At 37.2% G+C, this 23,341-nt stretch overlaps 2 protein-coding genes across 3 annotated transcripts in view; one reads left to right on the top strand and one right to left on the bottom strand.

Moving 5' to 3' along the window:
- Window positions 1-205: 205 nt before the first annotated feature.
- Window positions 206-11,963, bottom strand: CUNH12orf29 (chromosome unknown C12orf29 homolog). The gene is made up of 7 exons (XM_032416190.1): window positions 11,721-11,963; window positions 8,422-8,539; window positions 5,570-5,665; window positions 4,530-4,646; window positions 3,045-3,242; window positions 1,852-2,021; window positions 206-577 (listed from the first exon to the last, which is right to left on the bottom strand). The coding sequence occupies exons 1-7, from the start codon at window positions 11,808-11,810 to the stop codon at window positions 389-391; spliced, it is 978 nt and encodes a 325-aa protein (XP_032272081.1). The 5' UTR covers window positions 11,811-11,963; the 3' UTR covers window positions 206-388.
- Window positions 11,964-17,601: 5,638 nt separating this feature from the next.
- CUNH12orf50 (chromosome unknown C12orf50 homolog) overlaps window positions 17,602-23,341 on the top strand; it is a 31,796-nt gene continuing 26,056 nt past the window's right edge. The window contains exons 1-2 of one of the 2 annotated variants that reach the window (XM_032416132.1): window positions 17,602-17,628; window positions 18,182-18,302. In XM_032416132.1, coding sequence (XP_032272023.1) covers window positions 17,617-17,628; window positions 18,182-18,302 — 133 coding nt within the window. In that variant the 5' untranslated portion in view covers window positions 17,602-17,616. The remainder of the gene's footprint in view (window positions 17,629-18,181; window positions 18,303-23,341) is intronic. The other variant, XM_032416133.1, reaches the window with a different exon arrangement.

Here is a 23,341-nt window from a genome sequence, read left to right as displayed (position 1 = left end):
TATATATATGTACATGTATATAAACATGTTATGAGGTTAGAGCCATATGTTTTAAGTGTTTAGAATAAATTCATCTTGAACTATGTAATTTTTAAATGATCCAGAATTGTTGGTTTAACTGCTGTCTTTCTCCAACTTTTGTATAAGGTATATATAAGGTAAGGAGCTTATTATTACATTTTTAAGTCTAGTGGTTGAAATTCATTTGCTGGTTCTAAATAAAATTTTGAATAGACCTTTGCAACTGGGAAATTCATGTCTTCAAATGCCAGAAGACATATTGCTCTATTAGACATGGAACCTTGAGATTTTTTTTACCTTCCACATGTGGCAGAATATTCAAGATTCAAAGATAACAATAAAGCTGGTTCTTAATTGCATTTCTAGTTTATACATCAAGTATTATATCTTTGAGTCTACCAAATTTCTGATTATCTATTTTTGAAAAAAGACTAAACAAACATTTAGTATTAAAGGCATGGTCATACTTGTTCAGGTTCATGTTGATAATAACTGGTTTTGAATTCATATAAGTATCTGGAATTGGCCAGCATAAACCAAGATGATGGCGATGAACCTGAAAAGAGAAAAAAAGGTTATTAGCTTTAGACTTTTTTATCTTCATTCACTTTTAAGTATTTATTTTGAATGCCTACCATCTGCCAAGCACTATTTAAGGCTCCACTTTATCTTACCCTTTTTTTTTTCATACGTGTTCTCCTCCTGACATATTACATATTTACTTGTTATTGTCTATCTTCCCCATTAGAATGTGAGCTTCAAGAAGGCAGAAACACTGTTTTGTTGATTCTGTATTTCCAGCACCTGGAAACATGCCAGGAACATATTCGGGGGCTCCATAAAAATTTAATGAATAGAGTCTGTTGCTGAGTACAGAAGCTAGCCAATTGAAAATTTGGGTGGGGAGGCATTCTAAATGTCACGTGACACAATGGTGCTTTTTTGCTCTGATTGCAATTATATAAGCATGGTTAGAACATATACCGTGTGGGTATATTTGGCAGATGGGGGTGTACAGCAGTTCCAGAAAGTGAAGCAAGGGTCAGATCATGAATAATCTTAAGGTCACTAAGCAGTTTTATGCAGCAAAGTTAACATTTTCACTTACTGTGAAGAATGGACAGAACAGGGATAAGACTGAAAGATAACCTTTAAGAGGGTGATAAACTAGGTCAAGCATGAATCTTGGCTTCAATTAAAATGAAAATTAACTGCCAACTGGTTGGGGAGAAGTACAGATTCAATAGATCAGAATCTTTATCTGTGAAGTAATGGAGAGAGGGGTTAAAAATGATATTTCAGTTTTTGAATTGTTGGGAGTCAGGGGTAGATATGACTAGGTCCAGTTCTGAACATTACTAATTTCAGAAACCTCTGAGAAATCAAATAGACAAGTCCAAGAGACAGAAAGGGCATAAAGTATAAAAGCTCCTTCTGTAAATATTAACTGTTACCTTGGCACTTTTAACTCCAATTCTATAATCAAATAAGTTTGGGAAATGCTGAGTTAAACTAAGTTGGTACAGATTATCTCAGAGTGCATTCATTTGCAACATCAATTTCCAAGAAGGCAGTATGTAATGTGCAGTTTTTCCAGACATTTTCATCACTTTAATTCTGAAGCACGTGTAGGAAAACCAATGCCCCAGAGAATGAATACACATTGGGAAATGCTATTATATAAAGAATGGTGGCCTGTGAGATGGGGAAATTAAATTTCTTTACAACACATTAGAATTACTGCAATCTGTAGAGAATATTCTAGTGCCACTTCTACCTCGTTTTAGGAAGTAAGATGACATCATCCCGCAAGCTACTTTCTGTCATTACCTTGATTAAACAGCCATCGTTACAATGCCATACTATTCCTTCAATTTTACCCTCTCTGCAACCTTCAAACCAGGATAACAGATCATTGTGCTTCAAGGTAGGTAGATTTCTGATTTGAAATGCCCCATGTGGTATAAGAAGATGTAATGGATGCTTCTTGCTTCCTAGCCCTAAATGTTAAAAATTTCCATTAGCCATACAAAGGTTTCAAAAAGAATTGAGAAAATTTACTTCTCCAAATAAAAAGGCCTTTTAAAAGATTTAACAATAAATTTACCAAAAAGTTTAGTTGGTTTCCTAGAAGAGAGATATACCATAAGTGATCTCATTCAAAACTGCCACCTTATCCCATTAAATATAAATTTCACCTTCATATAATCTATACCAAGGGTCAGCAAACTATGACCCATGGGCTAAATCCAACCAGATGCTTGTTTTTGTAGTTTCAACGCAGCTATACCCATTCTTTTAAGTACTGTTTATGGCCTTTAAAACCTAAATATTTACTATCTGGACTTGTACAGAGAAAGTCCTCCAACCCCTGCTCTATACTACTAGCCAAGTTCAACTATCATTCAATGTTTGCCAAACAGCCACTCTGTATCTCTGATAACGTGTGTAATTACTATCTTAACTTCTTTCCACCTGCCAATCAGTCTGCTTCTGATCCCTATATAGGATTTTGCTATTCCAGCTTTAATGTTCTTGGGTCTGTCTCCATCCCCCTGTCAACAATGTTCTCCACAGTGCCCTCTGGACTTGTACTCAGTTCACTGTAGTAACAGATTTTGATACTCGATTCATGGTCAATTCTTTACTTAATTTACTCTTAGCTGTTAATTAATGCTAAACTAATTACCTAGCCATGAAAAAAACAGGATTTTCATTCAACTCATTTCACCTAAATTTTAAAAAGCAACAAAAAGTTACCCTTGAGTAACTCCCTTTCATACCTAGTTCTACAATGTTACTACACAAAAGAATGAGAGGCTAAAATCAACTTTTTGGATTAATAAAATGGTTAGAGTCATGCATAAATTTCTCCGTGGACATAAACAGAAATGGCTGTAATTCTAGAAAGCTATTTAGCTCAAATTAGTCATTTCTTTAGTGTATGTGTTTTAAGTTGAACATAGGAAGTTCTCTTTATAAATACAGCTACTATAACTGAACAGGAAAAAGGCTTCACTCACCATACGGGTTTCCATTAATATTTGTTCCTATAAGTTCTAGTGTTTGTTCTAGGAGATCTGAGAGCGGCATTGCACTAATTTCCAGAAGCCCAGGATCATCAGGATGATGCTTCAGTACCAGGGCAACTTCGAATTCATAATTAACTACAGAGGAATGCCAGCAGTACTGTTTGTTGTGTTTCTCCACTGGTACCCAACCTATCACGTAAAGGAAAAACCGTCATGACACCGCTTTTCTTTGGATTGAGACTTGAATCAATTTTTATATTTGTTATAAATTTTCCATGTTTTCTGGATGTTTATCAGCCACAGATACACTTTTTTTACATCAGTGGAAGTGCTGGCAGTTTTACTACTTTTTTAATCCTAATCATTCTTTTAATCATAAGGTTTTTTATTCTGTTGAGGAATTAACCTGCTTGATGATTCACTATAGAGCACTCAGCATTCCTTTCTAGAAAATTTTCAGTATGAATTGAATACCATTCTAAAACAGCATTAAAACCCTTTTTTCATTTCATTTCTTTTTTTTAAGTTTTCTCTCTACTGTCTCTCCAGTTTCAGGGACAATAGACCTATGCAGTAAGTTTTCTACAATTTATTGTACTGTTGCAGTATTTGCTGAACAATGTATCAATGCCACCTGTATTGAAGGTTATTGCTATTCCTCTCCTAACTTCTGTTACCAGAGTAGGTTCCCGCATGTGGACAATTCTTTATCAAACAAACGAAAACTAGGACACATATGCCACTGTGACCATCATATCTTTGACCTTCAATACTCAGGTTAACTGTAAAAACCTCTTTTCTGGTCCATTAGTCTCCAGGAAAACCCACCCCACTTTTATCATAATCTTGCTTCAAAAATTTAAATTTAGTTCTGCTGTACCCCTGCTTAATAATCTTCAGGATGAACTTCAGAATCCTCTAAATGGAATATAAACCCCTTTAAGATCTGAGTCCATTCTACATCTCCAGCCTCAACTTTTATAATGTCCTCTAATGTCCTACACCCTAAACATTCCAGCCACAGAGAAGTGTCACATAAAATTCCCAGGACTCCGTATCGCTCCTCTTTATGGGCGTTTGCCTAAGCTGACCTTCCCTCATCCTTGCCAGCTAACCTCCTGGTTCTTAAGCTTCAGTACAGATGTCCTCTCTGCTTAGAAGCCTCCTCTAGCACAGGCTCACGAGAACTCCTCCTCTTTTCTCTGACTATACCCTTTGTATACCTTCCTTTTAGTTTTTAAATCATAACAGTATTGCTGGATTTCCCCTAGTGTCTAAAAGATCATGGAGGATAACGTTCTAATCTTCATTTTTGTGTTACTAGAACCTAAGAGTACTCTGCACATTAAGGTATTCAAGACACGCCTGCTGAACTGAACCTTAACCTGGGATATCTTTCTACTAAGCACACTTTTGCAAAAATTTTCCCATTCCCAGAAAAACTCCTTATGCATTTTAGAAAAGTTTTCATGATACCAGGAATGTGTCCATTTTCATCAGGCATCGGATTCCCATTTAATTGTTCTATTTCCTTCGCTGGTATCCAGCACTCTGGAACAGGTTTGAAGTCCTCCTCAACATTCCAAAAAAATTCTAAAAGAGTTAAATAATTTTACATATGGTGATACTTTAAAAAATATAAAAGATGAACAAATTCAATGTGGGAATAGCTAATAAATCCCATGATATTAGATACTATATAATTATTCTCCATTATCACCATGATGTGACTGCACTTCTCAGAGTTAGGGTACTAGCACTTTAAATTTTCAATTTTGGGGGCGCCTGGGTGGCTCAGCCGGTTAAGTGTTTGCCTTCAGCTCAGGTCATGATCCCAGGGTCCTGTGATTGAGCCCCACACTGGGTGCTCTGCTTGGCGGGAAGCCTGCTTCTCTCTCTCCCTGCCACTCCCCCTGCTTGTGCTCACTTGCTGTCAAATAAATAAAATCTTTTAAAAAAATTTTTCAATTTTGAACCCACCACTCTATAAATAGTGGATAAAAGTCTAAAGAAGCCAATGTTCCAGTATGTGTAGATTTATGATGAATTTTTAATGTACTATAAATATATAAATGAATGAGTGGATATACAATGATTAATGTATATATCTGCTTATATAATATTTAGAGGCATTTTAATGTTTAATTAAACATACTGATAATCCTTTGTTATTTTTGTGCCTGATTTATAAAATTACATATTTGTCTCTTAGGCAACAAAACCAAAATGTGTTGCTCATTACAGTATATATGTAGTAATTTGTATACTTTAATAAAATCAACATAGTCTAATGAGTTGTAAAAATGTTAAGAAAATGATTTAAAATACTTTTCAAGAATATTCTTTTACATACAAAGATACTCAATTATAATTTTCTTCTTTCCCCTAAGTACTTAAATTCTAAGAAGGATATAATGAATAAAAATACCACCACAGCAAGAAATAAGCCAAAAATTGCACGTTATTTAAATCATAAAAAGCTAAAAAAAAAAAGGAAAAGGAAAAGGCCCACTAACCTTGTGAGTTTTGTTTTGATTGTAGATAATTTTTAAATCTTTTCTCAGCTAGTTTGTTAGGTTTTCTATCCAGCCGAGCCCAAAGGTATGGCTGACCTAAAAAAATAATAAAAGGGAAAAGAAAAGTTTAAGAACCAAACAATAAAACTTATCTTGAAAGACAATTTAGTACAAAGTTTTTCAATAAATAATAGGGTCATCTTTCCTAAAAGCAGCAACCCTAGAAGATGCACTCTTAACAAACACATCTTACCCAGCAGAACCTGATGCTGTAAGACGACTTAAGTCTGGTTAAAGAATGATGAGGATGAGATAAAAAGTAAATATATGACCCTTTCATAAGGACATTCTGCAGCCACATTTTATTGGCAACGAGCATTTGTGAGAAACTGAAGCTACCTCTATACTAAATGGAAACATACCCAGATAACTGCAGTCACACTTTTCCTGAAACATAACTATAAGGGTTAGTTCCCAAAAATGTGGAATTAGGCTGAGCTGTTTTGCATGGCTCTGATCCCTGGTCATGTGATTATTAGTGATGATCTGTAATCATGGATCTGCGAGGTTTCAGCGCGGTGTGCCTGCATTCTTTATTGATAACAGTAAGACTAATGAATCTTATACCTGGTGTCAGTGAGACTCCTGGAGGGCTCTGCTGTTGAGGCTGGTTACTTAGCAGGAAGATGTCTCTGTGACCAGCAGAATATAAAAATCCCCAGCTCACACTCCATTTTGGATTCTGTTTCCAAGGTGTTCCCTGCATACATCAGTGGTTCCTGATTTGACAAAGTGTGTCCTGCCAGGACCTTGGGGGCTGGAGGAGTGGAGAGGGGTACGAAGGGGTAACAACAGGTGCTTTCACCTGGACTCACCAGACCCTTTGCTGCTGTGTACATCCTTACGTTCAATGCCCTTGCTAATACTGTGTATCCTTTACCTGTAATAAACTGTGGATTTGCAAGCACTGTCATTTTGGATCCTGTAAGTTTTCTTTAGCAATCCAATCATGTTTATCTGCCGCTATTATACATGATCACACATAATGATGCACATTTAAGTTTCTTAATATAAATATAAAAGCCTGAAAAATCTTTTAGTTTCTTCAAATATATGAGATTTTAAAATTACTGACTATAGTTTAGTTAGACATTCTGTATTACTTATTAACTATCCCAATAAATAATACGAAGAACAAGATTAAAATTATATTCTGTCATTTCTGGTTGAATGGACCTTTTCTTCTTTTTACTAGTAAGTACAAAAATTCATTTCACTCATATCCATTAAAATGGCTACTATCAAACAAACAAAAGTGTTGGTGAGGATGTAGAGAAACTGGAACCCTTGTGCACTGTTGGTAAATCGTGTAGCTGCTGTGGAAAACAGTACGGCAGTTCCTCAAAAAATTAAAAATAGAATTACTATATGACCCAATAATTCCACTTCTGGATATATGCCCAAAAGAACTGAAAGCAGGACCTCCACGAGGTATTTGTTCACCGTGCTCATAGCAGCATTGTTTACAACAGCCAAAAGGTGGAAGAAGCCCAAGTGTGCACTGATGGATGAATGGTATGTACATAAAACTATGTGGTATAGACATAAAATTAATGTGATTTGTACAACAAACATACACACAGTGAACTGTTACTAATAAAAAGGAAGGGAATTTGGGGCGCCTGGGTGACTCAGTCGTTAAGCGTCTGCCTTCAGCTCAGGTCATGGTCCCAGGGTCCTGGGATCGAGTCCCACATCGGGCTTCCTGCTCAGCGGGAAGCCTGCTTCTCCCTCTCCCACTCCCCCTGCTTGTGTTCCCTCTCTCGCTGTGTCTCTCTCTGTCAAATAAATAAATAAAATCTTAAAAAAAAAAAAAAAGGAAGGGAATTTTGCAGGTACTACCACATGGATGAACACTGAGGACACTATGCTACATGAAATAAGCTTGTCATAAAAAGAAAATACCGTATGACTCCACATATATGAGGTATCTAGAATAGCCAAAACATAGAGACAAAGTAGAATATGGTTGTCAAGGGCTGGAGGAGGGGGATGGTGAATTATTTAATGAGTACTGAGTTTTAATTTCGCAAGATGAAGTGTTCTGGAGATAGACAGTGGTGATAGGAGCACAACAATGAATTGTACACTTAAAAATGGTTAAAGATGGTAAATTATGTTAAGTGTATGTTAATCACAATTCAAAATGGGAAAAAATGCATTTCAGAAAAGATTCCCTGATCCCAGGAATATGTCTAATTTGCATTTACTCAACTGTTCTGTTTCTCTTGCTGGAATTAAGAGGTAAAAGGAAATCATAAAGATTATTTCTCTCTTTTCAATACATTTTTTTTCCTTAACTGACAATTTCTATTTTAATTTCTAACTCTTAAAGTGCATTAAATTTGAAATAAATTAGAGATACTGACAATAGTAATAAAAACTATGGAGTCAGCACTGGAATCGGTGAAATAAGAGTAAGTTTTAGGATCAAACATAGGTTCTATTACCAGTTCAGCCATTCATTAATTATATGGTCTTGGACAAATTATTTAAGTTCTCTGAGGCTCAGTTTCCTTATGTGTGAAATGGAGAGGCTTACTGTGCAAATTAGAGATAACATGATAAGCATTTATCATATGGCCTGCCTTGAATGAGTATTAAGTAAATGTTAATTACCTTCCTTTCCTCCTCCAAGAAAGATACATGATATAATAAATAAGTATAACAACTGGGACTTCATCATTTTGCTCTTATACTTAGGTTGCCAAGGGTTTATGAAGGGTAAATGCCCTACTTCAGATATATATAGTTTGTAAAGTGATCAAATAATATTTGTAGTATAATTTTACCTTTGTAGGTAGTAATATAGCAACATGTTCCATCCACTTTTTCTGTTGGAAGTGCAGTGTATATATCTGCATCTAATGCCTTGTGACTTAGAGTTTCAGTTGCCAAAACTTTAAATGGCTTAAAAAAGAGAGAAAGAAAATTGGTTTAAAATAAACAGCCTCTACGCCTTCACACATACTCTCACCTGGAATGTTCTTAATTTCACTATTTCTAAAGTACATTCTCCTGCTTACCCTTCAAGACAATTAAAAAATATTTCTTCCATCAAGTTCTCATGAGTTACCCCCTCCCTTCTATGCTATCACAGCAATACCTGTTTTCCCACACTTATTTTTAATTAGTACATTTCTTTAGCCACCATGAGCTGACATCCGGAACCATGTCCTCTGCAGCACTCTCTCCGCAGCACAGTGTGTTCCTTTACTTGACAATTACTTGCTAAATGCCTTCTATGGGTTAATCCTTGTCCTTGACAACAGGAAGTTAGAGGTTAACAAAAAAGTACCTGTCTTTGGTGGAACTTTCATTTCAATGAGCAAGACAACAGTAACAAAATAATACATACATGCAATGTTAAGTATAATAAATGTTACGGAGAAAAACAAATGGGGAGTCTTTCAGATTTAGCAGTAGTAAACTGCATAATTTATGGTTCTATTTATGGTTCTTCTACTGTCAGGAAGAGAAGCCAAGACCATCAAGAACGGGAAAAAGGAGTTTCTACAATTCCTACCAATTTTTTATCTGTAATTTATTTTTATTTCTGAGAAAGAGTTATGCCACTGTTTTATAGTGTGAATTATCTGAAGTAACACTCATCTTAATGTGAAAAACACTGCACAATACTGGTGTGTACAGGTTTAAAACTAATACATGAAAGTACGGTTTCTGGGTTTTCTGAGTCAGGTAGACTTAGGAAATTAGCACCATTGTTACTGATTCCGGACTTTCAAGATAAAATAATGACTGGGGATTTATCACTAACTTCTGCAATTAGTATCAGAGGATATCAGTTTAGCCTGTAGTGGTTAAGGCCTGGCCTAATAGCAATGTTGGTGTGATTCAAATTTACCAAAAATCCTAGGGAGGAGATTACTCTGCCCATGGAGTTGTTTTTTTTTTTTAATTTTGTTATCTATTTGAGAGAGGGAGAGGGAGCGAGAGGGCGGGGTGAGGGGCACAGGGAGAAGCAGACTCCCCACCATGCAGGGAGCCTGATACAGGGATAAAGGCTCGTTCTCGGGACTCTGGGACCATGACCTGAGCGGAAGGCAGATGCTTAACCAACTGAGCCACCCAGGCGACCCCTCGCCTCCAGGGAGCTCTTGATGAGCTCCAAATATTCCTTCTGTAAGAATCAACTTTCTACCACTCTTTGCTATCAACATGTTCAAAAGACAATGTAAGATACCAAGGGTACACAAAGTTCTCCTTCTCATTAAAGACTTTAAACTACTTGGAAAAAGAAGACATTTGTGTTTAAAAAGTAACAGTGAATATCAACTGAGTGGTCCTCCAATTTCCGGACAAAGGAGATCACTGATAACCACGATGCTCAAAAATTTCACGGAGAAGGTCTGATTTGAAAAAATCTAAAATTGTGGAAGTAATCCAGACAGAGTTGCACAGCCTAAGCAAAAATAAAGACAGGACCATGCCTGCTAGGTTCACAGGATGAAAGACTGTTCAAACAGAGACTTCACTTTAAGTAGGCAACTCCGCCACAAACACACATGGCATTTTCTGCTGCACTGAGTCCAGGCCCCTCATGGTGGGTGCAACAGGCACTTCAAGAGTAGACTGGGCCTGATTAATGGGCAGCCTTGACTTATAGTTAAGGATCTGAATACTATGCTATAAATAATACTGTAAGCAAATCTTAACTACAGAGGGACCTGAGCAGGGGCTTATTTTTCCTGGTGGAGGGTACTTTTACCATTTACCCACTCCCACCGACATACAAAGTGGAGAATCACAGCTAAAGTGAACCACTATTTGGGATGTCAATATTTCATATTAGGTTTGTTATGGCTATAAAAAATAAAAGCTTGGCAACTACTGCTACAGACAGTTAGTAGTTAACTGTGGGGTTTTGACCAGGAAAGAACATGATGATCATCTGGATGGCAGGAAAGAACAATCAGGCAGTGCAGTAAGCAGCACATAAACTATTAAGAACTATAACAGCGGTGGCACTGGAAATGTTGTTACAAGTAAAAAGTGTCAATATGAGGGGTGCCTGGGTGACTCAGTCTGCTGAGTGACCCACTCTTGGTTTCAGCTTAGGTCATGATCTCATGGCTCTGACTCAGTGAGGAGTCTGCTTGATCTCATGGCTCCGACTCAGTGAGGAGTCTCTCTCTAAAATAAGTAAATCTTAAAAATAAATAAATATAAATTTTTTAAAAAGTAAATAAAGTAAAAAGGGTCAAGGTGAATGGAAAACTGGCATGAAAGTACTCCAGCGTTCATTCTTTAATTCAACAAATATTTATCCAGTGCCTACTACACTTCAGGTCCTAGAAACTGGGACTCGATATAACAGGGCAGTCTCCACCTTAAAGGTCTTTTAGTCTAGAAACCAAGGAGACCGCCAATGCAAATGATGTAAGGCGTGTGGGGGCCTATGCCAAATGCACACGAAGAATTTTGTATGATGAGTTGGAAGCACTGAATACCTGGGGATTCTGTTATCAAGGACCTTGCTACACATGAAAGAATTACCCTGATATAGGTGACTAATCATTCACCAGTATCTACCAAAGTCCCTCTAAGCCTAAAACCCGGTGCTGAGAGAAGCACCAGGAGGTGGGAACACCAAAATTAGAATCAAGTAGGTAACTACCAGTAACAAATACATGAGGTCTGATCTTTAGTGACCTAATTAGGCTAGTTGTCAACACCTTCGGTGGCTAAGATCAAGTGTAAAGCAAGTTTTCTAAAATCTCCACTTTGTCACCACACTCTTGAAAAGCAGTAAAGTTTGGATTGCGGTGATTATGTGAATACTTAAGGGGTCTTCCCCCCAAAAAGGCTGTAGAAAAGGGGGCTATTACTTAAGATGTGGGTTTTCAATTTCCATGCGACAGCAAGTTTGAATCGCCTTTATCAGAAAAATTCTCTCGAGGATTCCCTCCCTTGCAACTAAGGAGCTACAACAACCTGGAGCTCAGGGAGCAAGAACCCCCTACCCTAGACCTCCCCAGCGAAACCCGCAAAAAGCTCCCGGCCTGCAGGGCGGTTCTAACGAGCCCCGAATCCCTGCGTGGCCGCTCCCCGGGCCCGCACTCCTCGGTACCTGATGCTCCCTTTTGGTGGAGGGCTCCTCTTTCACCTCCGTCACAAACACACACGGCACTTTCCGCTGCACCGAACCTAGGCGCCTCATGGTGGGCCCAACAGGCAGTGCGAATGCAGAGCACGCTTCCAAATAGCGCCTCGGCCGGAAAAGCGTCCCCAGCAGTCACAAACACTGCTCAAACCACGAACACTGCCCGCTCAGGGGAAGCGTCGGCGCCCTCACGTCCCCCAACACCAAGCGTGGGGCTGGACGCACGCGCAGAAGCCGCCTCCTGACCGCGGCGCCTTCTGGGAGTTGTAGTGTGGGAGCCAAGGTACCCCTCCGCGTTTGCACTCCCGCGAGCGTTAGTCCGGGTTGTGATGACCGTGAAACAAGAGATCCGTTTTTGAGTTGTGTGTGCTTAACCACATTTAGTAACCGATGATATTTATGAAAATTAGAGAATACCAAGTTACCAGTTTCAGATGCCGATTTAACACCACTCTGGTGAAAGTTAATTGCCTGTTCTCTTTAATAAATTCCTGTAAAAGTTTAGAAATATTCGGAGACCTCTCAAAGCCTAATGTTTCGAAATGGATTTCCCAGGAAGAGTGCTAGAAAAAGCTACAATTAAAACACCTGGGACCCCCCAACACAGACAATAGTAATACCGTTTGGATTACACCTCATTGTGCCTTATAATATGGTCGAAGTTGGTTCTGATGTTTTTTCCTGAGTGCAAAATTTAGCCTTAGACTAATACAAAACCGGATTTCAATCTTAATTTTTTTCATAGGAATCTCATTTATCTTAAATATGAGCTCCAACAGAATCCAAATGGCTTGAGTTGTTGGGAGTCAATCAACTCCAGAGCTAGTCAATCAACAGCTTTATTTGCCTTGTTGCTTAAAAGAATATTGGAGGGTAAGTGATAAGACGGTCAATGATTGAATAAAATATTAAATATTTAGTAATAGTAGCCTTCCTATCTTATTGAGGCTAGTAGTCTTCAGCAGGGGAGTTCTGACTACTGCCATTTTTATGTGCTTAGACAAGGTCCAGGTCTCATTTCTATAACTGTGTTACCTGCAAGTACCATAGAGTCCAGTGTTTTCCTGACTTATCCCTTAGAAAAGGTATCTATACATAAGAGGGTTTCCAAAGAATAAATATCCCTTTTAAAAATGCAATTTTTTTATTGCTGGATTCAGAGAGGAGAAAGAAGAGATTTGCCATTTCATTTACTTTCTGTTCTGCTATTTTCTTCTCCTAGGAAAACACAAAAAGGCTAAAAAAAAAACTTTTTTTTTTTTAAAGAGGAACAGGGGGACTAGTACACCTGATGCTAGCTGTGAACTATAGACGCTTAGTATTTTATAGTCAAGCACCAGTGATTTCCTGTTCCTCCAGAGGAATCCCAAAAGCAGCGTGTTTCATGGGTCTCAAGGGAAGAACAATTAAATAACCCTCACAACTATCAACTGCCATTTCCCAAACTGCCACAGAATCTTCTAGGTCCAACATTCTGTCATTTCTGAGACGGGATCATCTTCTAAAACATTCTACTTGCTGTTTGAATAGTAGTAGCAAGGCTAACTGTTCCTCGGGAAGCACTCTATTTCCAGTGCTTTGATTTCATCAGTGCCTGGAGCAAAGCCTTTGGCTGAAACAAAGGAGTCCCAAGTCAGGGGAGAGCCAGAGGTCCAATTCACAGTTACAAACAGGGCTCCTATTCTAATGGATAGCAGCCAGCAGCTTTGCCAGATACTCATAAACCTGAAGAGCCAGCAAGGAGTTAACTCCCGGTCCCTGTACTTAAAGTGGTATAATTGGATTACAAATTGGAAGAAATACTTTCTTCTCTGACTGATGTGTTAGTATTCTAGCATGCATCAAAGATGGAAGACACTCAGTGTGAGTCTACATGGGCCAACCCAGAATACTTACAGAATTCTCAGGCCTACTCCCAGCTGTGGAGGCAAATTTCCCATCGCTCTTCCCTATAGGGAGTAAAAATCCTCATGAATATGGTCTAGCTTTTCCTGAAAGACTAGAATGAATTTCATAACAGGAAAGATGTGAATAAGAAAAGGGAGGGGGGGTGCGGAGGAAAGAAAAAGAAATGAAAATAGAGTTTTGTTTTAAAAAATAGAGAAAGAAGAAATTGAGGCTCCAGGCATTCTAAAGACTACCAAAATGTACAAATCTATTTACTGGTCTTTGCAAAGCCAAAAAGGAAAAAAAAAAAAAAAAAATCCCCATTTTGGTTTGACCTGTTTTTGCTGTGTCTAATGGAATGTAATTTTTCCCAACATATTCCAAAAGGTAAAAACATTTTTTCATCCTTTCCCCAATGTAAAACAGGGATTCTCACAATGACTTTAATCATGATGTTACATGTAATCATGCAATAATGGTGTTTGGTAACAGTATTTGGAAATAATCCATGCAGCCAAAAGCTCATAGGCAGAGAGGGAGTTTATCTGGAGGCAAAGACCACTTAAAGATATTTCTTAGAGGTTTTTCTCAGTAACTTATGTGCTTAAAATGGGTATTTTATTGTTCTAGAGTTAGAAGTTACGGCAAAACAGAAGGCAAGATATTAAGTTTTTTAATATATATTTATTTTTGCTAATATTTTCAAGGGTTTAGCCAAATTTTTATTCTCTATTTCTTCACTTACTTTTAATACTGCCTATTTCTTTTTATTTTTTCTCTTATTTACAGTTATAGGCAAACAACTCTTTTCTAAATTTTAATTCCTTATTTTATTTCTTAGATTTTTACCTTAAAGTATTCAGAAAGTTCATACCAGTTAGCCTGTTTTACTTAACTAAAGTGAGAATCCATATGCCTTTATGAAGAAAGACCTCAGTAACTGCTGATTGAAATGTCTCATTCTGGGAATCAGAGTACTTCACTTTGTCTTCAACAAATTCTCAAAATTTATAGACACTCTGGACCTTTCTGCTATAGGAAGAAGCTATTCCTCCTTTTATGATGGATGAAAAATGAATGGAATATAGCTACAAGATGAATAAATAGTCCAATTATTTTCAGGTACCTATTAAAATAACACAATCTGAATGATTTTTTTTTCCCAATTCAATGGATAGCAGTGAGTATATATTTAAATAATTATATTATCTTGGAGTATAGATAGTATATTTACCTATTAAAAAATTTTAGTTTTTTTCCAAACCATATCTAGAAATGAGAGTTTAGAAAACAGCTATTTACTCGTGAAATACGTAATACTTTTTAATTATGAAATTATGAACTAGCTTATGTCCTAAAGTCAATCAGAACATTAAAGATAAAACGTTTTATTTTTACTAGCCTATTGGGTTAATATACTAGAATTGGGGAAGAGAAATACTATACAGAATTCACGAAGGTAGGCTAGCCTACAGTTACGTGTGAGGTCATTTATGTTGAGCAAACAATGGATTAGGTAACAATGAGGAAAATTCTGGAAGTTTGAGTTTGTGTGCTTACTAGCAACCACTTTGAACATTTCTGCAAAGCTAGAGAAGGTATCTTCTAATTTAAATTTCTTTAAGAATTATCTATTGTGTAATATACTGTCAACAGGAGGTCAGTTTTAAAGGAATATTACTGATAGCCTGAAAGACTGTGGAAAAGAAATTCTTTTTCCCCCTTACACACTGATAGTTCTTATATTTGCATTCCTGCAATTCTTATATTAAAAAACATTGGATTAGCAGCAAGAGAGTTGAAAATGGCAGAAGTTGGGAATGACTGCTATTTCTTTTTTAATTCCACATGCATAAAGGTAAATATTGTACAATTTATGGTACTTCACATGCTTAAGCTTTTTAGTAGAATGAAGGAAGATATGGCAATAATTTGTATTGCTGAGTCAAAATTTACTATTTTCCTGAAAAATACTTTACATATTTAAAATCTGAAGTAAAAGCTTATCATGTATTTTTGACATACTGAATTTCTCTGAGGAAATTAAAATTATGATATAGTTTCAAACATACTGAAACGTTATATGATATATCATATTGTTACAGTTAATGTGATTCCAAACATGTTAATTCAAAAAGTTAAATTCAGCTCACTATCAAACTTAGTTTAATAAATCTAATTGATTCCCTATTTGAAATTCATTAACCCAGTTACTGAATTTTCCTGTCAACAGTCTAACGGCGAATATTTGATAACATGGAAAAAGGAAAAGAAGTATTATAAACAAATTAGCCAAATTTGAATTCAAGTTTAAAGGGCTAAAAGATATTAAATAAAGATATAAATAAAGATATTAAATAAATAATAAAGATATTAAAGAGATTAGGATTAATGGATCTCAATGAAACCAAATAAATGTAGAAACTTGGAGCTTCATGTTCATGCCTGAATGAAAGACACAATGTGTCTGATTTAAAGTGATTTATCTCTGCTAGGAAGCCTGAGTGGAGTCAACCTCTTTGACCATAAGAATTTGATCCACTTTTTTTTTTTTAATTCAGTTAGCTAACTTATAGTACATCATTAGTTTCAGATGTAGTGTTCAATAATTTATGTTTCCTATAACACCCAGTGCTCACTTATTTGCCTGTCCCCTTATGATTAAACCTAGAGATGATAAATAATAATAGAATTTATATTCTGTGTGTGCAGAGAGTTTTGTCTGTTTCACTGCTGTATCCCCAAGTACCTAGCACCATGACCGATGGGTGGTAAATTCTCAATAAATAATTAAATGAATACATAACAATAGCAATAGCAACCACGATACTTTCCTCATATAATTTTTACAATCTGTGAGGGGCACATTTTATTCCCTTTTTATAGATGAGGACACTGAAGCACAGACAGGGTGAGGAAATGTATTAACTTTGTAACTATGGACAAATAATGGAACCAGGAGTTCAAATACTGGTTTATCTAGCCCTGTCCACTATCTTGTACTACAAGATCCACAGATCCACTTTTAAAAGGGAGAAATTGTGAAGACAGGAGTAAGAAAGTGAGAAAAAATAAGAAAAAAACATGGAACATGTGTCAAAAGACAGAACTTCATGGAATATTTTTATTGAATGTCACGCACCTCTCTGTCAGAAAGACAAGAGCCTGCAGTTTTTCCAAGTGTGGGCCTATGTGTAAAAGACATAGAATTAAAAAAGGTACTAGCAGCCCATTAAAATAATCCACATCTGCTTTTGTTGGTATATGTATATGTGTATTGGCACAGTTGTTTATCTTGTAGACCAAGGGTATAAAGGATATACATTTAATGTAGCATAATGTGCTAAAAAATTCCACAATAATATAAAGTTTAAGCCCCATTCACTTTCCCTGTAAAAACACACTTAACAGTATCTCCAATAGACTAAGAAAACATTATCTAATAAAGATTGACTAATAGAGATCATCTCCACCATTTGAATATGGCTTGTGATTCTTAAATAAAACAAAACAAAACAAAAAACTATCTTTTTCCAGAAAGCTAAATTAAATTGTTCCGTCATTGGATTGTGATCAAGAATATCAGTGGTATCATATGTTTATTCTTAGTGAATCATATGGATTAACTGATAACAAAAAGTAGCATTTTATCAGTGACTTGTGGCATGTTGTACTAGATTATATTGTCAGTCTCTCACTAAAATTAAACAAATTTGCTAAAATTTAGACTTATGACCTTATTTTGTAGTATTTTTTGTGTTTCTAATTTGATCTAGTCATATTTTCCTTAATTAATTAGCAACTTACTGTTGTTGAACACTAACGCTAGTACGTTGAGTTTTCCATACTGTTTACTTTTTACTTGCAGGGTTCCCAGTGCCGATTCCGACACTGCGAAGAGGCCCTTGGCAGTGACACTGTGTGTTCATTATGGAGAGAGGGAAAATGTTTAGATCCACTTTGCAGATTTAGACACATGGAAATGCAGGTAGAATTACTCACCATCATCATGTTTGTTAAAAAAAAAAAAAAGGGCGTCTCTCTTCAATAAGACTGAACTACGTACTCTTTTTTTCTTTTTTTAATTATGTTATGTTAATCACCATACATTACATCATTAGTTTTTGATGTAGGGTTCCATGATTCATTGTTTGCATATAACACCCAGTGCTCCATGCAGTACGTGCCCTCCTTAATACCCATCACCAGGCTAACCCATCCCCCATCCCCCTCCCCTCTAGAACTATGTACTCTTACAAAACAGTAGAGGAAAAAAAATGATTCTTTCTTCCACTACTTAATATTACGCATTTTGCATGCTGTTCAACTTAAATTCTTATAAAAAATGGTGGCATATGTTTTCGAAATATCTATTGTATCTTTTAAATAGCAGAGTTTAGAAATACTGAAACTCAGGAGACACACATGATCCTAAATCAGTAACTGGGATAGTTTTGTCACATTGCGTTGTGCTCTAGCACATTGTATTTATTTTGAACATGGTATCTGATCATTACATTTCCCCCACCTCCTTTGTCTAGCAAAACTGCAGCATTTCATGCTTCTGGGAAACTCAACCTCTTGGTTGTGTGAAGATCAGTTGTATCTTTTATCACAGCAAACCTCGCAATATCAATGGATTATTTTTGCCACCAAGTAGCAGTAAGTATATTTTTTAAATAACATGGACATACCATATTATAATGTGGTTTTGGAGTAGCAGCATAGAATGATACACTGAATAAAGCAGGGCAAAATGAGTATGGTTTAATAGGCAATGGATGATTTGGGATGATTCTATCAAGAATCATGACATAAAGCTTAGAATGAGCCATCAAGTAGCTAACAAGATGAAGTGAACAAAGAGCAAGTTACACTCTCTCTGTGCATATCTAAAGTGGACTTTATTCACCTGAATGTGAAATGGCTACTGACCTCACTAGGTAGAAGGAAATTGTGTCTCAGCAAAGCATCATACAACTGGAGCCAAGCTTAGAGGTCATGCCTCACTGTTGCTCCCTGTGAATGTGCAGAAACCTATGTCATAGGTAGGGAGAGCAAGGGCATGCTCTGAGCTGCACACTTCAGCTTCTAGAAAAGCAGCTATATATGCGGTTCTTTCTAAGCTTCAACTTGGAGAAAATGCAATCCCATTGCTGCAAAAGCTGTGGCACAATTCAGTCTTCCTAGATGATACTGAGACTCTTCTTTGTGGTGAACCTCAGTGTAGCTTCTGGAAAGGAGATAGAGAGGACACCATACCCTAAATCAGTGAGTGGTGAGACGCTTGCTTAAGAAGTTGGGACCGTCAGGTTTCCCTGGTGCTGTAGCTCTACCACTTTCTGCTGTGGCCCTCGTATTTTTCATAATGGACTCATTCTAGAAATGAGCTTACAGGATATCAATCCTTTGGGATCTGAAAAATTGGCTTCAGATAATCCTTTGGCAAATGGTAAAAATTAGGTCCCCTTGTTAGGTTCTTCTGGAAAACTCTGACTTCATGGCATTCATCATATATACAATACCTTAATCAATGATTCTCCTCCTCACTAGACTAAACATCATGAAGATGGAGCTCATAACTAGTTTCCTTACCAATGCTCTCCGCAGTGTCTAGAGCATAGACGCTCAGTAAGATTGGATGAATGGATAGATGGATGGGGGATGGATAGATGACCACTGAAACTACTGGGGACCCACTGTAGTGAAAGTGATTGCACCTACTAACTGATCAACTTAGCTTCATTGGTTTACATAGAGTGTAATTTTATTTTACCAGGAACGTTGTACTAAATTCCTTATATCTTGTTTATAGTTTGCTTCTTAACGGTCTGTGATAAAATTATCTTTCAAACTAGTTCATTCAGGACTAGAGGAAAACAGACTGCACCTCTGTGCCAAAAAAGGGTAGAATGGCTGTATAACTGACAATTTTTGGGACCCCCCCATTGTTATACCACCCTGGGCTAAGTCTGTAGGGATATATTTTATTACTCTAATTTTTAGACATAGAATCTGGTGGTCAAAGATTACTTCTGGATTTTCTGGAAGTCTTAACTTCTTGAACAGGTATCAAGGCTGAGCCTGACTCTTGGAGTAAGCTTTCCTCTCGATAGGGTCAAGACTAGACCCAAGCACTGGGACCAAACCCTAGGCATTGTACCTCCATTGTAAGAGAGATAAGTGGGTTTCACAGGCTGCTAATACCCTGCTTTCTCATATCTCCTTTCCTCCATCTATAGGGCATAAGAGGGAGACCCATACACCCATCCCACCCTCCCACACACCCCCCATCATGTCCACTTACCTGATTTGAATTCACCAGGACTAATTTCATTCTGCCCTTTATTTCTATTTATCTCAGTTTGGTTTTGAACGATAAAAACACTCCTGTGTGTTTCTCATGGGTTCTCACACTACTACCATACAACAGTTCAGACACCAGATGGGAGGATTTTTTTCCCACATCAATGATTTTTTTCCAAGCAACACTCTACAACACCACTTGGGTGTCCTACACTTCAGTTCTAACAGTACCAGGAGTTAGCACAGACCCCATGGACTAAGGGCTCCAAAAGATTCCCCCTGCCACTACATCAGATGTCAATCAAAGGTCCCCAGGCTACTCAAACTTCTGTCTAACTTGGCTACAAATTGGAGGTTCCCATGATCTCCCTCCTTGGATTCTATCATTTCCCTGAACTCAGGGAAACAGTTACTTACATTTACCAGTTTATTATATTAGATATTGTAAAGGATACAGATAAACAGCCAGATGTAGAGGTACATAAAGCAAGGTCTGGAAGGATCCAGAGCACAGGAGCTTCTGTTGTGGGGTTGGGTGTGCTATCTTTCCACTATATGGATGTGTTCACCAATTTGGAAGCTCTTCTAATCTCATACTTTTGGAATTTTTATGGAAGCTTCATCATGTAGACATAATTGATTATTAACTCAATATCCAGCCCCTCTCTCCTTCCTGGAGCATAGGGAAGAAGGTGCTGAAATTTCCAAGCTTCTAATCACGGCTTAATCTTTCTGCTGACCACCGCCCTTCCTATAGCTATCAGGAGCCCACCCAGAGTCACCTCATTAGAACAAAGGACACTCCTGTCACCCAGGAAATTCTGAGATTTGAGTTCTAGGTCAGGAACTAGGGTCAAAACCCAAATATTAGAATGAAAGGTGCTCCTAGTACTCTTGTTATTTAGGAAATTACAAGGCTTTTAGGAGCTCTGTGCCAGGAATTGGGGGCAGAGACCCATATATGTATTTTCTACGATTTCACATTAGTGAATACCAGAAACCCCATCTCTCAAGTGACTCACTCCTATCCTTATTTGATCCCTTTCATCCACCCTTCCCCAACCTTCAAATATCAGCAGGGTTCTTTCTCAACTTCCTCTCTGAACTTTCCCTTCATTTCCACAGCTAATGTAATCATAATTTCCTTCTACGGACCCTACTTCTCCTGCAGCACTCTCCAAATGGCTGTTTTTTCTCCCAGTTCTCAAGTAGCATTTGACCTGGAGGCGAGGTAGAAGGTTCCCTTGGTCCTCATTGCCAATTTCAAGTTCTCTTTCTCTTCTCCCTAAAACCATCCAGCTTGTATCTAATGCCAATGGATTATATCATTGTTACCCCTCAGTGTTGCTGTGGTTTTTGGGTTTTTTTTGTTTGTTTGTTTTTCTTGCCTCTGTTTACATCCATCCAGGTCCCTCCTGGTTTTTCAAAAGTCTGAACTCTAGGCTCATTGTCCCTCTAACAGTACTCCTGTGTCAATTCTTGGTGATTTCAATATATAAATGTATGATATGCCCATCACCCTAGCTTCTCAGTTCCTTGAACTCAATTCTTCCACTGATCTTATCCTCCCCATCTCTGTCACTCTTTCTTACTCATATCCAAATGCTAATTACCACCCATACCCCATGTTCTCAATTACATGCATTTCACCCTATGACCTGTTTTTCTATTTCACTCCTCCTAGAATCCTGAATGTAAACAATTCTTCAAATCCACTGGGATCTCTAGTTCATTGATTGTTCTGTCTTTTCACAATCCCTCAACCCCTGGATCTAAGTTCTAGGACACCATACTTTTTTTTTTTTTTTTTTTTTTTTTTACTCCTTTGTACCTGGTGCTCTATTTCCACTCTCCCTTGTTGTTTTTTCCTCTGCTTCTTACATGTGGAATATTCTAGGAGTTAGTCTTTGGTTCTGTTTTCTTCTCTACCTACTCCCTTGGTAATCTCATATCTCACATCCAATCTTTATTTTGTTCACTGATGAATCCCAAGCACCTAAAATAGGAATATGGTATTACCTTTCACATAGTGGCCAAGTCCACCCTCGGAAGTCCTGAGCAGTATGGATTTGTGTTGAACATGTAACTGTTTTCCCTCTGCCCAGACACATTTCTGTGCTCTAGGAAAAAGGATTCAGTTTCCAGACAGTAGGGAATTAACGAGCTTGTTTGATTTATGTATTGAACTACCATATCATCTGTTCATTTTGAAAATATCTCAACACCTCAGAAAGTATAATTTGATCTTTTGTAGACCTGATCTTTCCTACAATATTTCCAGGAATACCTATCTACCAAGATTCACATTAACCCAAACTAGGACCCATAAATCTTCTCGCCTTAGACAAAGATTACATTATAAGGTTGTACCTTTATTAAAATCAACCTTTTTATGTTTCAGTAAGTGCATGGAATTGATAAATTCAAGGTGGGATTATAATAATTTTTTGGTAGCAAAATATAAGTATCAATTCACACATAGCACTGTGGAATTTATGTATAATTTTGCCCCTTAGGTTAAAATAAGATAAAATTTACATATTTAAATGTATAACCTGTAAGAATTTCTAGGGTTTCTGCTCAAGGAATTGAGACCCATCATGAGTTGGAGGCATGGCAATGCTCTCTAAGTCACCAGCTATGCTCTTCCAGAATGAGGTGCTTGCCAAAAGCAATTTTTCAATAGTTGATTTGCCATTGTGTGTCATTTTTAAGCACTAAGTGCAATTATCAAGAGTTCTACATTTTTTGTCTGAGAATATAAAACTGCCAGTTAGTCTTTTTGTAATTTAAACTTTAATCTGCTAGCAAATTAAAGTTTTGGACTCTTTTGAAAGAGATGTCATTTAAATATTGCTAAACCAGTCCTTTAAAAAAGAAGCCTAATCCCTCTGGTTACCATTCTCAAGTTTAAAAGCAAATAACTACTAAACCAAAAGATAATGCTAAGAAAACATAATTCAGGGGCACCTGGGTGGCTCAATCATTAAGCATCTGCCTTTGGCTCAGGTCGTGATCCCAGGTTGCTGGGATCGAGTCCTCCATCGGGCTCTCTGCTCAGCAGACAGCCTGCTTCTCCCTCTCCCACTCCCCCTGCTTGTGTTCCCTCTCTCGCTGTGTCTTTCTCTGTCAAATAAATAAATAAAATCTTTCTTTTTTAAAAAAGGGTAAAAAAAAGAAAACATAATTCAGTTGATATTTGGTAGGCATTTCCGAGTATATTTCATATTTTCTTTGCAAGCATGGTAGGTATGTATTCTTTCTTCCATGGTATACTTGAGAGGTTAGCATATTCAGACAAACTGTTCCCCCTAAGAAATTTCCTAAGTTTTGTTAAGGATGATTTCAAAACACAGTAGCTCAAACACTGAAGCAAATTCTCACCTCCTTGCCTA

The sequence above is a fragment of the Phoca vitulina genome, unplaced genomic scaffold (genome assembly GCF_004348235.1).
Source record: "Phoca vitulina isolate PV1807 unplaced genomic scaffold, GSC_HSeal_1.0 scaffold19, whole genome shotgun sequence".
Taxonomy (NCBI): Eukaryota; Metazoa; Chordata; class Mammalia; order Carnivora; family Phocidae; genus Phoca; species Phoca vitulina.
This window is presented reverse-complemented; position numbering and strand designations above follow the sequence as displayed.

Bases quoted from the DNA above. Each gene is read 5' to 3' on its own strand.
- CUNH12orf29 (XM_032416190.1), bottom strand. From the start codon at position 11,810: ATGAGGCGCCTAGGTTCGGTGCAGCGGAAAGTGCCGTGTGTGTTTGTG. The intron at 4,647-5,569 runs GTTAGTGGGCCT...TAACTCTTTTAG, and splicing joins ATCAAAACAAAACTCACAAG to AATTTTTTTGGAATGTTGAG. The intron at 578-1,851 runs GTAATGACAGAA...TTCTCTTTTCAG, and splicing joins ACGATGGCTGTTTAATCAAG to GTTCATCGCCATCATCTTGG.